At 42.3% G+C, this 18,610-nt stretch overlaps 1 protein-coding gene across 1 annotated transcript in view; it reads left to right on the forward strand.

Moving 5' to 3' along the window:
- Positions 1 to 2,299: 2,299 nt before the first annotated feature.
- The window catches only part of LOC137676654 (oncostatin-M-specific receptor subunit beta-like), a 34,095-nt gene continuing 17,784 nt past the window's right edge, over positions 2,300 to 18,610 (forward strand). The window contains exons 1-4 of the mRNA XM_068423622.1: positions 2,300 to 2,343; positions 9,406 to 9,502; positions 13,726 to 13,889; positions 16,567 to 16,726. Of these exons, the coding sequence (XP_068279723.1) occupies positions 9,430 to 9,502; positions 13,726 to 13,889; positions 16,567 to 16,726 (397 nt within the window). The 5' untranslated portion in view covers positions 2,300 to 2,343; positions 9,406 to 9,429. The remainder of the gene's footprint in view (positions 2,344 to 9,405; positions 9,503 to 13,725; positions 13,890 to 16,566; positions 16,727 to 18,610) is intronic.

Below are 18,610 nucleotides of genomic sequence, written 5' to 3' on the forward strand. Positions count from 1 at the left end.
CAAAAGCAGCATCAGAGATTATTGCTGCTACCTAAATGGAGAGGCAGGAGAGGGCTGAACATCTATAATCCACAGCAGAGTTGAACTGATTCAGAAAATATTAAATATATTAACAGATTTTAACAGGTATCTGCAGTAGAGGCCTAAAAGAAGAAACATTTTCAAACACAGATGAGGAGGCTCAAAGCAGAGAAATGACTTAATATATTATCTTCAAAATAGTATGTGCAAAACTTTTCTACTCCTACATTAAAAGACAAAAAGGAGTGCAATGACACCCATTCAAAATGCAAAAAGTGCTAGAACTAAGCTGTCTCAGTTTATTCCCTTTTGTTTTCATTACATGATGAAATGCCATTTTTCCCATCAGATCCCCTAATGTACATAAACCCCATGCTTTATTTATTGCATATTATTCAAATCCTACTTTCAAATATAGAATTGATAAATTTCCAGTAAGGTTTTCTAATCATACTGTCTAAAAACATTAGAGAAAAGAACTTATTAGCGTATTAGAGCTGTTAATAAGCATAAGGGAAAACAACAGAAAAACGCCAAAATTTTGGCATCCAATTTTAGACATCTGTGAGTTGCATTTTCAGTAAAACTAAGCAGTTAGATGACCTTTCATGTACGTACTCTTCTGAATCCTGACGCAACAGTAAATGCCTGGTTCTAGTGTTTCCAGACTCGCATGCGGGCAACGAAAAATGAGTAACTAGTGATCCCCTGGGAAAAGTTCAGTTTACATGACTCACACAACATGCACAGGAACTCTGTGGAAGAAATAGATGTAATTCTCCAGAACAAAGTTCTGAAGAATAGAACTATGCTTTGACTAGAAAACATCTGCTTGACTAGAAAGCAAAGGCATAATGAGAAAATGGAAAACCTGACTAAAGAAGCAGGGTGTTAACTCGACAGAGGGAAGCACGAGATACCACTGCCATATAAAGAGGCAGGGAACAACTGGCTAGACAGCAATTCATAGGAGAAGGATCAAGGCGCTGAAGTGGATCACATGCAAAGCGTAAGCCAGCAACACTATGCTCTTACAAAAAAAAGGCAAACTATCTATCAGGAGGTATAAAAAGTAATATAGCCTGTAAGGCAGAAGACTTCCAAAACTACATTCTTCTGAGGAAAAGCAACCAAGCTTTAAGAATTTGAGACAATCCAAAGGAGAGAAAGGAAAACAGTGCCTTAATGGGTGTGTTACATTTAACCTACAAATGTATCTTAGGAAAAAGAACATAAGAGACAGAAGACCTCTTTTATGTAGAAGAGCTACAAACCGGAGAAACCTTCACCACGGACACCCTGAAAAGGATAACTTAACAGGTTTAAACAAGACTTTTTCGTGGCTATGTCTTCTGATGGAAGCAGTGACCCAGGCAGCTTGGGGCACACTGTACCTCTCTGACTGTCTTACCTAGGCCCATCAGACGGGGACCCACAGCCACAGGGCAGGCCAACAGACGCAGTGAACTCCTGATCTCCCTTCCTGCCTTACGGTCCTATGATTTTGGGAGCGGAGAATTTGACTTTTTAAGCCATACTCTTCCTTAACAGTTTCTGAGTGGGATTTTGTCATACAGCTGCATGCAGTACGGTGGTGCAGGACCAGACCGGCTATGGCCTCGATGCCGAGCCCTGTTGCAAGCTCCAGGCCACCTCCTCACCCCCTCTGCCTTGGTGGCCAGAGCGACCGTCCCAGCAGAGACAGGGACCCTGGGGACATGGCACCAGAGGCACAGGCGTCTTGGAGACACCACTCCTACGTGTGGTTTCTGACCAGCTTGGACTGGGAGGATGGGGAAAGCGCCCGTTTGACCCAAGCGTCCGCTCTCTGTTCCTGACGGTCCTCTCACGCTAAGCCTGCCTCTCCTCCTCTGCCTGCTGGGCCGCTCCACGGTCGGCCCCCGTCCCCGGCAGACCCCAGGCCCTGCAGCCCCTCCTGGCCCTGAGGGCACCGGAGCGTCGCGGCCTCCCCCGCCCGCCCCCTCCTCCGCGGGCGCCGGCTCCCTCGAGGAGGGGGCACACGGCGGCGGGCGCTGCGGGGGGGAGGTGGGCCGGCCCGCGCCCTGCCTTTGGGAGGGCAGCCAAGGGAACGGGCCGCGCTTCCCGGAGAGGGGAGGAAATTCCCGAGACGGGGCTCACCCGGCCTGCCCGAGGTGGGAGGACGCGCCGCCACCGCCCTGGCCGGGGGAGAGACGGCAGAGCGCGGCCGCGCTGTAGCTCTTCCCGGCACTGACCGGGGGGGCCGGCCCGTCCCGCTGGCCGTCGGGCGGGGGCCGGACTCCCACTCCCCCGGGTCCTGAGGGAGCTGCTCGGCGGCTGCAGGTGAGTTATGCCGGTCTCTCCCTGTCGCGGCAACCCCTCATTCCCTCTGTAGTGTCCCGTTCCCCTCTCCTCTCCTCCGCCGGGGACCCCGGCCGCCCTCGCTGAGAGGAGCTCAGCCTGCTCCGCTGAGGAAAATCCACCTCCTCCACCCCGTCGCCTTTTTTGAAACGTTCTGTGGAGTTTTTACTTGATAGTTTAGTCCTTCTGGTGCCCGTTAAGACCCCTTCACCCTTTGCCTGCCCTTTAACCCCCGTTTTTCCAGGCATCCCTCGGCACGGCGGGCGCGGGAGGGGGGAGCGGGCGCCCCGGCCCCGCCGCCCCCTTCCCCCAGAGACATTGCGCCGGCAGGACCCTCAGTTATGCTGAGTTTAACGCGTTTTATGACACTCCCCCCACCCCCCCCGCCTCTTCTCTTCTTTCACGATGTCACTGCTTAACTACAGCATAAGAGCTGCTGGTTTGACCTGAGTAAAAATTACCGAGGTGAGGTACATCGTGGGATGAGGTTGCTGCTGCTGCCAGGTGATTAGGTTTGGTTTTAACATCTCCCGTTCGTCCTACTTCGAGAAGGTGTTAACTTGCTCAGAAATGCAAGCCCAGACCTTTAAATCCGGCATGACACAGAGAAGAAGTGTTGCTCCAGCTTTCTTTTAAGCAGCTGAAATCTGTTGTTTAATCTCAAAACTGTTGGAGTAAATGAGAAAACATCATAAATTCCAATGTGGGTCCTGCATTCTTTGGAGTTTGACTGGGTTTTTTTTGGCATAACCTTTTAATCTGTCTTGTTAGCTAAGTATTGCATGCCTAGACCAGTCACTACTCCAGCAGAATAAACCAGATCCTAACAGCATTATGAGTAGATCGTGCCTGAAAACATGGTAAAATTATTCTTCCTGTTGGTATGAGTCATGCCACCACGTTATGTGATTCCTTCCCTACAATTAGTAGCATTTACTTTCTGATGGGGCGGGAGTTTATACAGTTTGCAGAGCACTTTACATTTTTAGACCCCATTTTTTTTGCTATTTAATTGCTTTCTTGTTTGGATTCCAGCCTTCATGGGAACATGAAATACATAATGTTTTCCTGTTTTGGCAAAGCTCTTTAGAAGACCAACAGCATGCATCAAAGAGCTTTCTATTTATCAAAAAAACAGGAGATAAAGCTATCCTTAAGTGATCAAATGATTACATGCGTATCAGACCTTAATTATAGAAATTCCTTTCTTCCATGTGCAGCTTTTTAAACTTTTGCTCACCCATTAGATCACAAAGGCTTGTTAAGAGCTTTCAGTGTCTTATACGCAGACGTATGTTTTGTGCTAAGTGTAATTGAAACCATCTCTAAGATTGCTTGGGAGAAGAAAGCCTGAGTACAAGGACTAAAGGAAGGGTTCATCTGCTTCAGAATTCAGTGTCTCAGCTATTTTTTTTTTCAGAATTCAGAATTGTTACAAATTAAATTTTCTATAAGCAGTGTGATGTTATTTTGAAGAGGAATCTATTTAGTTGTAGGATGCTTTGTCAGAAGCTACTTTACCCAGACTCAGTAGGTTTCCGATAGCTTGACACTGGTCCCTGTTTCAAGTAAAGCTGCCTCAGCTGGATGTCAGCTCTGGACTGTTGGTTTTGCAAGGGATATCATATTGGGAATTGCAGGAATCAGGAGAGTGGAGGCACACTTCAGTGCAGGGTCTTTGTACAAATCATTGGCTTAGGGCATTCTAGCTCATTTTGGCACTGACTTAGTTATCTGTTTGTTTAAGAGGCAAAAAAACACCTCCAGAGGACAAGTTAGCCTACTTATGGTATGGCTTACTTTCTAGGGGTGCCTGTTTCTCTTTGGTGGCTATGGAAGGAGTTTATTAGGTTTTGGCACTAAACACGTTGGTTGTGTTAGCAACGTTGTAGTGCGTGGTGTGAAGTTGAATTCTGATTCCTATCCTCTGTCTGTCTGTCTGTGAAGTAGAGGGAATGAGAACATAGGATGAAAAATATGATATAAATCCAAAGTAGTAGTATTACTGCATTTGCAACACGGACAGTCCTCTTCCATGTCTAGTTTAGGAAAATTTGTCTAATCAGTAGTGTTTATGATTTGATGTCCCTATCTAACACTCTCATTTAAATGGGTAAAGTTTTCTGGAGCTGAAAACATGTGTTTTCCCAGCCTGTGTAGAGGCTCTGGTTCCTTTGAGGATGTGGGTTGCAACTGGCAGCTGTTTTAAATGAGCAAAGCAAAGGGCAGTGAGAGAGGAAAGTTGTGTGAAGTATGATTTGAAATATGTGGCTTTAGGAAGATTGATACAAACCAGATTGACTCTGCAGTCAGCTAATACTAGATGTTCATAGCAGGGGCTTCCTTTTCTTACAGACATGGGTATTCCAGGTAATGCAGCAGTAGGTGCACCGTATAGCTCCCACTCCCAGCCAATGACTTCTGAGTACTATGAGCCTCATCTTTGAAAGAGGTTTCAGTTGAATTTTGGTGCTTTAATGCCTTTGAAGAGAGGTTTGATGAAATGTTTATCTTAGGCATGTTTACCAGGTGAATAATGGGAATTTCTTTTTCTTCTCATCCATGGCATCACAAAAGCATTGGTGTGGATGGGACTTAAGGGATCATGTAAGCCAGCCTTTCGCTCTAAAGGAGAAATAATTTACCTAGAGATATTTTTTAGACTATTTACAACCTACTGAAGGAGATTTCATCTCTTCCCAAGGTAATTCGCTCCTGTGCTGTCTCCACTTCTTGAGTGATTGCTTTTTAATTGTCAGGTCTCTGAACAATTCCGGTTGCTGCTGAGTATTATTGCAATTGCCGCCAGGTCTCCAGAGTGGTTCTGTTCTATTGATGTATCTGTCTGTACTGATTAATTTCAAGTTGGGCTGGAGAGTCCTGAATCCATTTGTTTCTGTTTTGTCACACCCCAAGTTACATTTTTCCGATGGGAAGTATTACAAGTAGACTATATATTAATGAGTTAAAAAAAAAATCTATCAGTGATTCAGGCTACAGACAGACAAGACTAAGCAAGTCTGCTTTATTTCCCCCACAGATGTTGATTTTTTAGAAGGGAGAAGAATATAGGGTAAAATGAGAAATTTCTTGCTCAGCTAATTTCTATAGCTCTGACAGATCATTTTGTGACCAGTCATCCTCAGCTTGCAGCTTAGTATTATCCCCATTTTATAGATCATTTCACAGTATGTCCCAATAACCAGATTCATCAGAAATTAGAACTATAACTACTGTTGTTAATGATGCCAAAGACTTAGAGCTTAGGGGAGTGATTATTTCCTTCCATTTGGCTTCTATAAGGCCATATCTAAATTACTGTGTCCAGTTTTGGGCTCACAGTACAAAGAAGACTGACAGACTGGGCTGAGTCCAGCAGAGAGACACCAGGAGGCTTTGGAGGCTGGAGCACATGTAGGAGTCACTGAAGGAGCTGAGTTTGCTTAGCCTTGAGAAGAGAAAGGTAAAAGCAGCTCTAACTACAGTCCTCGCCTAACTAATGGGAAGTTACTGAGAATGCAGAGCTAAGCTTTTTGCAGAGGCGTACAGCAAAAGGGCAAGAGGGAGTGGGACCAAATTGTAGCAAGGAAAATATAAGGAGAAACATATAAGGAGAAAAATGAATACACGAATATAAGAAGAATATAAGGAGAAAAAGCCTTCACAGTGAGGGTGGTTAAGCACTGGAACAAGTTGCCCAGAGAAGTTGTGGAATCTCCATCCTTCAGAGTTCTTCAAAACTCAGTTGGACAAACTGCTCTGTGATTCTGTGATAGACTAGAGAAATGCCATTGCAAATTATCTTAATGACAAAAGTAACCAGAAAGGAAAAAGTATTCAAATTACGTCTATGTAGTCCATATTCAAAATCACTGGCACGAGAGCCTCTTGTTCTTACCTGCAATTCATGGAAACAAAGTACACATGCATTCCAGGTTGGATCACGGTGACAGAACATGATTTTTCTTAGGCTTAAAAAAGAAGTCAGCAGCGATGCATTCTCAGATGAAGAACTGTGGCATACTAGTGTGGTGTTCATATCTTTTCAAATTCGCAAATCTGAACCAATCTATTCACCAGAACAATGGTTGTGAGTGTCACTTTTTTAGTGGCATTTGATAGGTCCTCATTATTTCTTGGAGGTAGTACTTTGCCTCTTTCAGGGCGATGAATTATTTAGATACCTAAAAACCTTCCCTGGCTTCCTGTCTTCATTCCCTTTGTTGTTCAATTATTTTCACTTTTGGTAAGGACATAGTTAATCTATTATCATAATGGGGTTTTTTAAGTGAAATTGATAATACATTTTCTACAGCTGTTTTGTTTCTCTTTTAATCTTTGTAACCAAAACACAAATTTTTAAATGACAATTTTATAAAAGTACTTAATTACTGATAATACAGAATAAGTGCTTGACATTAGTTGGTAGTAATTACTGTATGTGATTAATTTGTTGGTCTTAGGCAGAAGTTTCTGCATAAAGATGATTTAAGTAAACATATTACTCTTATGTTAAGGACTGTATTTCTTTTTTCTCAAATAGTGTTTCATTTATTTAAATTTACTTCATATTCTCTTTTGTTAGAGAATTCCATAACTTTTCCCATGAAAACTGGTCTGATACCTACAATTGCACATTATCACAATTCATTATACAGTATTAAACTAGATTATTAATATACTACTGAACAGTGAAAATGTACAATTCAGTCAGCTACTGAATTGTAGCTGTCCAAAATGTGTTTGTATTCTGATGGTCATTTATTATATAACACTGCCCTTTAGTAGTGTTTGGCTAAAAAGAAATAAATAAAGGTGATTAGTGAACTGGCAGTGTAAATGACTAGAGAGAGATAGTTAAGTTACACATTTATTTCAGTACAATAGTTGGGAATGCCTCTTAAGAGCAGAAAAGAGTTTGGATTTGGTTTCCAAATAGGAAGTAATTTAAACAAATACGTCATGACTTCCACAATAATTTCCCACTGTATTTAATGTTGGATTTAAGTGATACGTGACAAATAGGGCAAATAGCTTTGTGTCCAACCCCAAAGATGTTTACAAAATCAGGAGTCCTTTGGGGCTGGGTTTTCATCATGCTGATATAATTAAGTCAGGAGTTATGCCACTGAACCTAACTGACCACCTTGTATTAAATTGGTCTTAGAGAGTCAACTCCCATGACTTTAAACGCAGTTTTATTTTCTCATTTTTCTGAAAAAGGGCATGCAAGATTTGGCTTTGTGTCTCAATATTCATTTTGTATAATTCAAAAGAATAACAATCTACTGAAGAGTTACCAGAAGTTTTAACATAATCTGCCTTGGAAAGACTTCTTTTTGTCACTTACTTGCCACTCACTGCTCTATAACAAAGAGCCATTCTATTGTGTTTATTCCAGACAAAACATATCAAATTATTTTCGCTTTTAGATATTCAATTTGATCAGGTGATAAAAAAGTCTAAACTTAGAAAATCTATAAAGAAGCAGAGGTCCCTAAGTCAGTTCTTGAAACGGTGTATTAGTTGATTGTGAATTAGGCCTAGGTTCTCAAGATTCTTTATTTATGTTGATTTTAGTGTTGTCCAAATACTTTTACGGTTATTGGTATAATGGCAAGAAAGACTGCATAAGCCTATACGTTAGGCAAGGCAATGCTCACCTTTTAAATATGGGGCTCCCCATGTGAAGCATTTGTGCTCACAAGGAAAAAGTTGGGGCACACTGCAGCAAGGGTGCTTGTGAACGTTGAGTCCTGGGTTGCAGTGCTGCACTCAGGATTCTTCTACATTTTCCATGTGACTGTTAGAAACATGGAAAAAAAAAGTTTGAAATTTTTTCTTTTGATGCTTTGGAGATATTCAGAGCTTCTGAAAACCAATGAATCTAAGGCAGGGTCATTAAACTTAAATGTCTGTAGCTCAGAGGTATCAAATGGGAGGTTTTCTGCCAGGAAGAAATTCTGGAGTGAATTCCTGGCCCTTCTGAAATCAGTAGATGTTCTGTCCTTGGCTTTAGTCGGGGCAGAAGGTCATCCTGGTTATCTGTCCCGCTAAGCAGTTTCAACTTCTGTTATGGAAGCAGTGGTAGAAGACTCTCTTTATCAGTATTCTACACAGCTCCACAAATGTAAGAAGTGGAAACTAAAAGTTAAAGATAGCTGTATCCATCGTCCTGTTCCTGTTGTTTGCATGCCTGTAACCTCTGTGCCTGAGTGCTTTTAACCATACTGCTGCTGAATGTTTACTTCTCTCTTCTACACAAGGGAATTTGAAGGTGATTCATGTCTTACGAGATCTGACATATGATCAGTTCCTCAGGGCTGGGCTGTGCAAGTCAAACGGAGTTTTGTCCTGGCATCACAGAATCGTTTTGGTTGGAAAAGACCTTTAAGATCGTCAAGTCCAACTGTTAACCCAGTACTGCCAAGTCCACCACTAAACCATATCCCTAAGCACCACAACTACACGTCTTTTAAATACCTCCAGGGATGGTGACTCCACCACTTCCCTAGGCAGCCTATTCCAGTGCCTGACAACCCTTTCAGTTAAGAAAATTTTCCTAATATCCAATCTAAATCTCCCTTGGTGCAACCTGAGGCCGTTTCCTCTCATCCTATCACTTGTTATTTGGGAGAAGAGACCAACATCCACCTCATTACAACCTCCTTTCGGATAGTTGTAGAGTAGGTAGTTGTGATCCTGTAACAATGTGAGTGTAAAAGCTGTAAGAGGAATATTAGATAGAGCTATATGGTGCTTGAGATGATATTGTGTGTTTTTATTTGTTTAGATTAAATTGAACTTTTTGAGTGTAGTGTATTTTTCCCTATGCTGTAACCAGGTCCTAAAAACAAGAGGGTTTTTTCATTCCTTATCTTTCTTTGTCCATTCTTCCTGAATTTCTCTTAAACTGCCTAGAGTTTATGTGGTTGGGTTTTTATTTATTCATTCTTAACTATGGTAATACTATCTGGACTGTTGTCTGGCATGCATTTCTCCTAAAAGAAACAAATAAATAGAAATGTCTTCTTTCCTGATAAGTCTTGTGCAGGAAAAGCCAGATGAATGATGAATCACTTCATGGTTCTGGCAGTACTGCTCCCCCTGAGGACTTGCTACACTACATACTCACAGCAAGGTAAATGTCTGAACATTTGCTTTTTTATTTGGAAGCAGTCTACAACTGAAGCTTTGGACTTGCTTATTTGTAAATCTCCTGTGATTAAGCAACATGTTATATGCTTAATCAAATTACTCTGTTTGGTAAGGTGATGAAGCAACTTGTATAATTACATTTTGTAACCACATCATGAAAAATTGCCTGCTGAATCAATAACTTGCAATGATGTAAAGCCAGACTGTATTTATTTATCTGCTCCCCTCTGTCTCATACGTTTTTGGTCTGTACTCTGTCATCTTCAAATAATTTATTTCCTCTTTGACAACTTCTATGCTTTTCTACCTCTTTCCTTCACTTTCTCTTTCTTGTCTCATCTGTGAAAACTTTCACACTTTTGTTGGCTGTTTTCTGATTGTGCCACAAGATTCCAGGACCAGATTTTTATTTCTTACACTTCACATACATATCCAGTACAAAGAAAAAAGCAAATATGCATATTCAGAGGGAACAAAGTTCAATATAAGAATAACTTTCCAGAGGCTGTGTATTTTATGGTAAATGGGTGGTCAATGGGACAGAGTCCAGTTGGAGGCCTGTGTCTAGCGGAGTCCCTCAAGGGTCGGTACTGGGACCAGTTCTATTCAATATATTCATTAATGACTTGGATGAGGGAATAGAGTGCACTGTCAGCAAGTTCGCTGATGACACAAAACTGGGAGGAGTGGCTGACACACCGGAAGGCTGCGCAGCCATTCAGAGAGACCTGGACAGGCTGGAGAGTTGGGCGGGGAGTAATTTAATGAAATATAACAAGGGCAAGTGTAGAGTCCTGCATCTGGGCAAGAACAACCCCATGTACCAGTACAAGTTGGGGGCAGAGCTGTTGGAGACCAGCGTAGGGGAAAGGGACCTGGGGGTCCTAGTGGACAACAGGATGACCATGAGCCAGCAGTGTGCCCTTGTGGCCAAGAAGGCCAATGGCATCCTGGGGTGTATTAGAAGGGGTGTGGTTAGCAGGTCGAGAGAGGTTCTCCTCCCCCTCTACTCTGCCCTGGTGAGGCCGCATCTGGAATATTGTGTCCAGTTCTGGGCCCCTCAGTTCAAGAAGGACAGGGAACTGCTAGAGAGAGTCCAGCGCAGAGCCACGAAGATGATTAAGGGAGTGGAACATCTCCCTTATGAGGAGAGGCTGAGGGAGCTGGGTGTCTTTAGCTTAGAGAAGAGGAGACTGAGGGGTGACCTCATTAATGTTTATAAATATGTAAAGGGCAAGTGTCATGAGGATGGAGCCAGGCTCTTCTCAGTGCCATCCGTTGACAGGACAAGGGGCAATGGGTGCAAGCTGGAACACAGGAGGTTCCACATAAATATGAGGAAAAACTTCTTTACAGTGAGGGTGACCGAACACTGGAACAGGCTGCCCAGAGAGGTTGTGGAGTCTCCTACTCTGGAGACATTCAAAACCCGCCTGGACGCGTTCCTGTGTGATATGGTCTAGGCAATCCTGCCCCGGCAGGGGGATTGGACTAGATGATCTTTCGAGGTCCCTTCCAATCCCTAACATTCTGTGATTCTGTGATTCTGTGAAAAGTACTGCTTGCATACTTGCTGCTGGCAATAGCATTGAGCACGACTCAATTAAAAGAAAGAAAAGGTATTAATATTTTAAATTGAATTTTCTATGACCACCATTAAGAAGGAAGAACTTAGCAGACTATAGTTGTAGTCTGGCAATACAAGCTATAGAAATTCTATTGCCTTAATTAAGTTGATGAAGGAGGGAGAGGGGTGTTTTTTTTGTATAAATGTACTTGTTATCGTACTGAAGGGGGTAATACATCTGGTTCAGACTCTTTTGCCTCTCGTTAACCTTGAAATTCATGTGTTCACACTCCATTCACCCAAGGTGCTAGTTCCTCAGTTTTGAGACTCAATTACCAATGCCTCTAGAGTTGGCAAAACTTTGTAATGCAGGCAAGTCCAAACAGTTACTGCATTACAGTAGCTTGGTCACTTGTTTTCACATGCAGTTGTTCAGGAATAAAATTAGTCTCTGTTGTTAATCATAAAGCTATTCGTACAGTCTTGAGTTAGCTTTCAAGTTAAAACAAGTCTTAAGATGCCTTGATTATTTAACTTTGCTAGGAGGGGAAGGTTATAACTGTGAATGCTACAAATATTTCTACATGTGTAAATTATACTACAGAAGTCTTCAAGTCACACATTGTAACTCAGTGGTCTTCAAGATCTTAGATATATCCTTACTACATTGTTTCTTCTGTTTGTTGGTATTGTGTATAAGCCCTGATTGGTGCTCTAGACCCTCTTATGCCAGCCTCTGAGGAAAACAAAATTGTATGAGGTCTGAAGTGATACATCATCTAACTAAAAGGAGATAGTGGAGGGACACTCGTACAAACAGAGAAAAAACATAAACTAATGAGACCTTTGTTTTTTTTGTCAAGTTAATTAAATGTGGCAGGTGAAAATATTCTCCATGGTGAGAAAAGGGGTGGGATTTTAGCTTGGACAAGAGAGACGGATGTATAGAAGAGAGGGAAGCTCATCATCAGTGCAACAGGCATAGTAGTGACACTTGCAATTAGAAATGGCTAGAGAAGGAGCAGAAAAGAGGATCGGGAAATTCAGAAGATACACAGGGATTTCTTTTAATGGTGCATCCTGAAAAATTAAGGGGTTTCTGCCAACTGGCTGGCTTTTCTTTCAGACATATTTGTTTCCTTTCCCTGGGAGTCTTACTTTGCACCTCTGAGTTTCACTGGGAGACTAGCCGGGTCCCTTCCTTGAGGTTTGTTTAGTTGTGCTGGGCCCATCTGTCTCCCCCAGTTGCACTCCCCCTTCAGCACTGCAGAAGGAAAACACAAGAATGGCAAGGGTCCACAGCTTTAGATCAGCCATCTCTTTGCATATGTAAAATGAGATCCCCTCAGAGGCTTGGTACATGGTGCTTCAGGTAACAGGATGAACATACAGGTAAGGTTCACCAAACAATGAGCGGATAAGATTACATACTGGAGAGGAATAACATTACAGTCAATTCCTTAGCATAAGTGGGATTTTAACAGCCTTTATCTTGTTTTGATGGTGGAAATCTGTAGAGTGTGGGGAGATGAAGTGTGTGTTGTCTTACCTTCCCAAAATAACCTGATTTCTTTTCTGTATCCTGGTCAGTGTCAGCATTCTGACCCTGTTGTTTGTAACAAGCAGAAGCATCATGGAAAGCAACTGTGGCAGAAGAAAAAGCCTGATTACTTGGCCATTTCAGTTCCCTGGCTTCATTAACAACCAGATCAACTTTAGGATTTTTTTTGTTTGTTTTTTGTTTGTTTACTTTTCAGGAAGGAGAGAAGATACAGATCAGTGAGAACCATATTTCATCTCTTAGAAGAGGTAGATTTTTTTGGGAGGGGTGACAGAGTAGACATCTAAAGAGGGACCCCTCACAGGGTGATCTGTAGGTTTCAGCAGGCTAGTCTTCTTAAGGGACCTTTGCTTTCCTAACACCAAAAGGGACTTCAGTCTGACTTTTAAACTTTAGTTCATTCTAGGAATTAACTCCAGGCCCACAAAAAGATGGATAGACACTATTATAACTAATTCTAGTAGAAGAATCCATAGCCTTGACTAAAGTCCTTAAGCTCTGTGTAGAGCAACCAGGAGTGTGCCTGATGCTAGACTATCATCTGAGCTAGCTCATGGAGGGAAACTCTTAAACATATCCTGTTCAAATACTTGATTTGCATTAACTAATATAATCTTAATTAGGTCAGAGAGCAAAATTCAGCCTAGATTTTCTGACCTAATGATGAGAAGGCTTTCTGAGGGTTGGGTTTTCTTGGGATTCAGCCCCTGTTGATACATTATGTTGTTCCCCTTCATAAAACTGTAAAGGGATGGATCAATATTCCCATAAAATAGCCAGTAAATTGAGGGCATAAAGAAATTAAATAGCATACCCAATGTCATGGTGGGGGGCTATTGAGTAGATTCAGGAACCTCATTCTAGGCTGCTGATGCCTTAAGATGAAAGATTATCTTTGCTTTTGATATCAGCAACATGGGTCTCGATCACATTTTTTTTCCCCTTCAGAACTGTCAAGTGTGGAGCATGTCTTACCTCTAACCACTGTTGTTTCAGATCTGCTTCACAACTTCGCCATATTTGAAGGACTAAAGCATACATAAACATTAATATTTTTGTGTTCTTTTTGTGTTCCTAGAATCCCTTGTGTTTCCAGTAACATACCTTAACATTTCAAAGGATTTGGCTCTTCAGCAGCTGCTGGTGGAATGGGATGTTGGCACGTCAGCACATGATGCTGAGCTGGCAATGTCCTTTGAAATACAAGTCCGTCGAACAGATGTAACTACTACTGTGTGGACAGTAAGTGTATGTTAAAAAAAGGTATATTAGATATTTGCAATACAAAGGAAGCTAAAGGAAGATCAAATTTTCAGATGCATATTCAGATAGCTTTGCTGTATAGGTTTATGATTTACAACATATTATTTACAAAACTATACCAGAAATACCTCCATATTTCACTAGATGCCAGACTTAGTCTAATGTTATGCCTGTTTTTTGTGAAAAAAAATACTGGCTCAGATGAAGAGGTCATTTCCACCTGTGCAGGATATAGATATGCCTTGCATACACTTGAGGGATTGTGGTGGGCATACCTAGGCGATCTGATTTTAAAGGCCTCTGTTTCCCTTTCGAGGTGCAGGTCCTCGAAGCAGCCTCCCAGAAAAGCCTTCCGTTGCTCCTAAAGGCAGACTTTTTTGTACCATGGTTACTACCCTTCACTGGGGGCTAATTGAGCATGAGTCATGTTGCTGCAACTTCTCTCACCTTATGAACCAAATGATAATCTTGGTGTGAGCGAAGCCTTTCAAGCCCCGTGTTTGGCCCTGTTAGCAATTACCTTATACCCATCTCTTCCAGTTACGGAAGAAGTAGTCATGTCTCTTTTGCAAAGTCCCTATCCTGCTAGTTTTCCTTAACACCTAAGCCAGACAAATTTTCTGAAGAGGGAGAGATCAACCAAATCTTAGGCTTAGGCCTTCTTCTGATGTTTTCCCCAGTTCATGACTTCAGTGTGAGAACTTTTGTCTCCAAAGAAAATTTCTTCTCCTTTGGATCAAAGAAAATCTTTTGGGAAATAAATGCATGTTTTAGGGATATTACAACCTATTATGTGTCATCTACTGATTGAACTATGGAAGAATATGAAATGCAAATGTTAAAACTGGAAAACTAGCTCATTTAAAGCTCCTATTTGTGAGAAATCAGATAAAGCAGAGAAGGGCTTATTTTTCTGAAACCAGAAGTCAGTAAAATAAGATGAGCGCTGTTAAGAATCACAATTTACTCTGATCAGACAAGTTGCTAGTATTTTGTCTCTTGAGTTTGAAGAGCCACATCTTCACTTCAGATGTGCTCTATGCAGTTCAGAAGATTTTGACCACTTTGATACTTGGGGTAGGATTTTTAACACCCCGTGAACAGGTCTAACCCTGAAGTCAGAAACTGGGGCCATATAGCTACAAACAATTAAGTGGCTTTTTGGATTATCCTTCCAACAAACCCTTACTAACTTGCTGGAAGAAAGAAAGAGTTTTTCAAATCCAAGGATGTAGTCTGTTCTGTTCTGTTACTCATAATAAACATGACAAGGAAATTAAACAGGTATTTTTTTATGTCACTACCACACAGGAATGTATTTGCTTCTGTGTTTTTCTGAAGAGTGTGTACCAGTAAAGAAACTCCATGAGTCTGCTCATACCAAAGCATGGACAGTCTATGTGACTTCCAAAGCAGTGACTCCATTCCTCAGTGCTATGACTGAGAAATTAAACAGTAAACTTACTGCAGAGTTTTTCTCAGAGTGGTGGTATTACAAAAGTGCAGATGTTGCTGATGGAAAGCAGTAATGGAGAGCAGTTCTCTAGTTGTCAGTGTGAGCCAGGGCTCTGGTACAGCTCATATGAGCAGTGTGGATCTATATGCTGAGAATCCGGTATGGTTGCTTTAAGAAGTACTGAAATACATGTTCTGTTCTAAAATGTATTTATAATTACAGGTGATTGACAGAATTTTTGAGCCATTTTTTCCTGCCTCTCATGGGCTCTCATGCCAGGGGAGATTCCTACTTGGGGTACCTTTTCGTCTGTCTGTCTGTGTGACTACGTGGTGCCCTGGTTAGTTTGAGTTTCTGTGCCGTGTGTTGCTGCAGCTCATTTAGTGCCCAGTTGGGCATTAGCAGGTACATGCTGAGAGAAATTTGCAGGAAATCATCTCTTAGAGAGCAGCAGAAACTTTTTTATTTATTGCTGTTTTCTGCATTTTTATACTTCAAGATAAAAATGTTTGCCAAATTACAGAGCATTTAGCTCTCCGGATTTTTGAACTCCATTTTATATTTTAGGCTGTCCTCCTTTTGTTCCCTTCATGGAGCTCTAACAGTTTTGGATGTATTTTTTCATGTTTCTTGCATGTGCATATTACAGCAGTCAAGCATTTTGGGGAAATCAGCAGATGTTTTCCTACTCTGCCTGTCACTGATGGTAGTACTGTCCTCAGACGCTGTGCCTTAGCACTACAATGAGGTACCGTCTGCATAAATCCGTACTGGCCAGTGCAGATTCCTGCCGTAATTCAGAGCCAGGGATATGTAACCCGGAGCATTAGACAAGGTGCATTTGCAGGCAGCAGCATCTGTGCATGCTATTACTCATGTAATAGATGCAAAAAACCCACTGAAAGCCTGTGAGAGTGAATCCATGTCATGAGAAGCAGGGTCTGACCTGCAACTGTGTTGTCAGAATCAAGTAGTTCTTGCCAGCACATCACTTACTCCACCACTGCCAGTACAGATTTATAAGCAGTTACTTAGCTTACTATTTACTTAGTGTAGCGAGTGGGATTTCAGAGATTCATTTTTCAAAAGCATTTTCCTCCTTTAAGCTTTCTCGCTCTGTCATTGCTTTTGATTGTACTTCCAAAGTGTCTACTCGTTGCTGTGTTTTCAATACTTTGCCTTACTGGCCTTTGTTTCTAGGAGCTTTATAATGTCACGCTTGATAAATCAGGAAAACCTCTTCATTGGATATGGGATTCAGACTTACCTTTGGAGTGTATGACACACTCGGTGAGGATCAGGAGCAAAGCAGAAGCGTCAAAAATCTGGAGTCAGTGGAGTCTGTGGGAGACTGTTCCAGGTAAGCAAAACAAGGCTTTGCAATATTGATTTTATTTTTTCCTGTACAAAGCTAGATTGTAATTCACTGGTGACTTTAATGGTAAAGTCCAATTTAGGAGAGATGGCATCAAATGAAGAATCCAGTTTGAACTCTTTCAGCTCTAAGCACTAACCAACTCTTTCTTTTGCTGGCAGTAATAGCAATGCTTCAGCCATTGTTTTAATTTGCAGACTGTCTTCCTAAGCTAGTAGACCAAAAATTTTAGATCTTTTCTTGCTCACACATTAAAACAATGCTGTACATAGAGTGGCATAGGATCTCGGATAGGCTCTAGTGTAGCCTATCTCCAGGTCAGACACAGCCCTGGCCCAGGCTGGAGGAGAGGAAGCACATAGCTATGGCTATATCATCTGATGCACGCATTGCTTTTGTCTGGGGATCATAGCTGTGGTTAGTATTGAAGAAGCAGAGAGGGAGGAGCAAGTCAGCTCCTTATGTCGCCTGGAATGAACTTCTGTGAATTACATGAGAGTGAACAGGGAGTGAAGCAATAATGTAATTAATGATATCACAAAAATATTTTTTTCAGATTACAATGTCTTACTAGAACAGTTTGGTTTCCAGAGTATTTGATTTAAACAAAATATGTAACTGCTTTAGAAAAAATGACTACCATGATTTTGTAAATAAACACTATTCTTGTTTGGAGCAGCAAGGGCTTTTAGTTAGGAGACACATCATGGGTAGCAGAAGCATCACAGATCCATATACTTGGATTGTGGCACATAATCATGGAATCATAGAATACTTTGGGTTGAAAGGGACCTTTAAAGGTCAGCTAGTCGAACCCCCCTGCAGTGAGCAGGGACATCTTCAATTACATTGGGTTGCTCAGAGCCCCGTCCAACCTGACCTTGAATGTTTCCAGGTATCGGGCATCTACCACCTCTCTGGGCAACCTGTTCCAGTGTTTCACCACTCTCATCATAAAAAATTTCTTCCTTATATCTAGTCTAAATCTACCCTGTTTTAGTTTAAAACCATTACCCCTTGTCCTGTCACTACAGGCCATGCTAAAAAGTCTGTACCCAACTTTCTTATAAGCCCTTTTTAAATATTGAAAGGCTGCAATAAGGTCTCCGTAGAGCCTTCTCTTCTCCAGGCTGAACAACCCCAACTCTCTCAGCCTGTCCTCATAGGACAGGTGTTCCAGCCTCTGACCATTTTTGTGGCCCTCCTCTGGACCCGCTCCAACAGCTCCATGTCCTTCTTATGCTGGGGGCCCCGGAGCTGAACGCAGTACTCCAGGTGGGGTCTCACAAGAGCGGAGCAGAGGGGCAGAATCACCTCCCTTGACCTGCTGGCCATGCTGCTTTTGATGCAGCCCAGGATACTGTTGGCCTTCTGGGCTGCAAGCACACATTGCTGGCTCATGTTGAGCTTCTCATCAACCATCAGCCCCAAGTCCTTCTCCTCAGGGCTGCTCTCAATCCATTCTCCACCCACCTGTATTTGTGCTTGGGATTGCCCCGACCCATGTGCAGGACCTTGCACTTAGCCCTGTTGAACTTCACGCGGTTTGCACAGGCCGACCTCTCCAGCCTGTCACGGTCCCTCTGGATGACATCCCTTCCCTCCAGCATGTCGACCGAACCACACAGCTTGGCATCATTGGCAAACTTGCTGAGGGTGCACTCAATCCCACCGCCCATGTCACAGATAAAGATGTTAAACAGCATGGGTCCCAATACCAACCCCTGAGTAACGCTACTCATCACTGGTGTCCACTTGGACATCGAGCTGCTGACTACAACTCCTTGAGTGCGACCATCCAGCCAATTCCTTATCCACCAAGTGATCCATCCGTCAAGTCCACATCTTTCCAATTTAGAGACAAGGATG

The sequence above is a fragment of the Nyctibius grandis genome, chromosome Z, assembly GCF_013368605.1.
Source record: "Nyctibius grandis isolate bNycGra1 chromosome Z, bNycGra1.pri, whole genome shotgun sequence".
Lineage (NCBI taxonomy): Eukaryota > Metazoa > Chordata > Aves > Nyctibiiformes > Nyctibiidae > Nyctibius > Nyctibius grandis.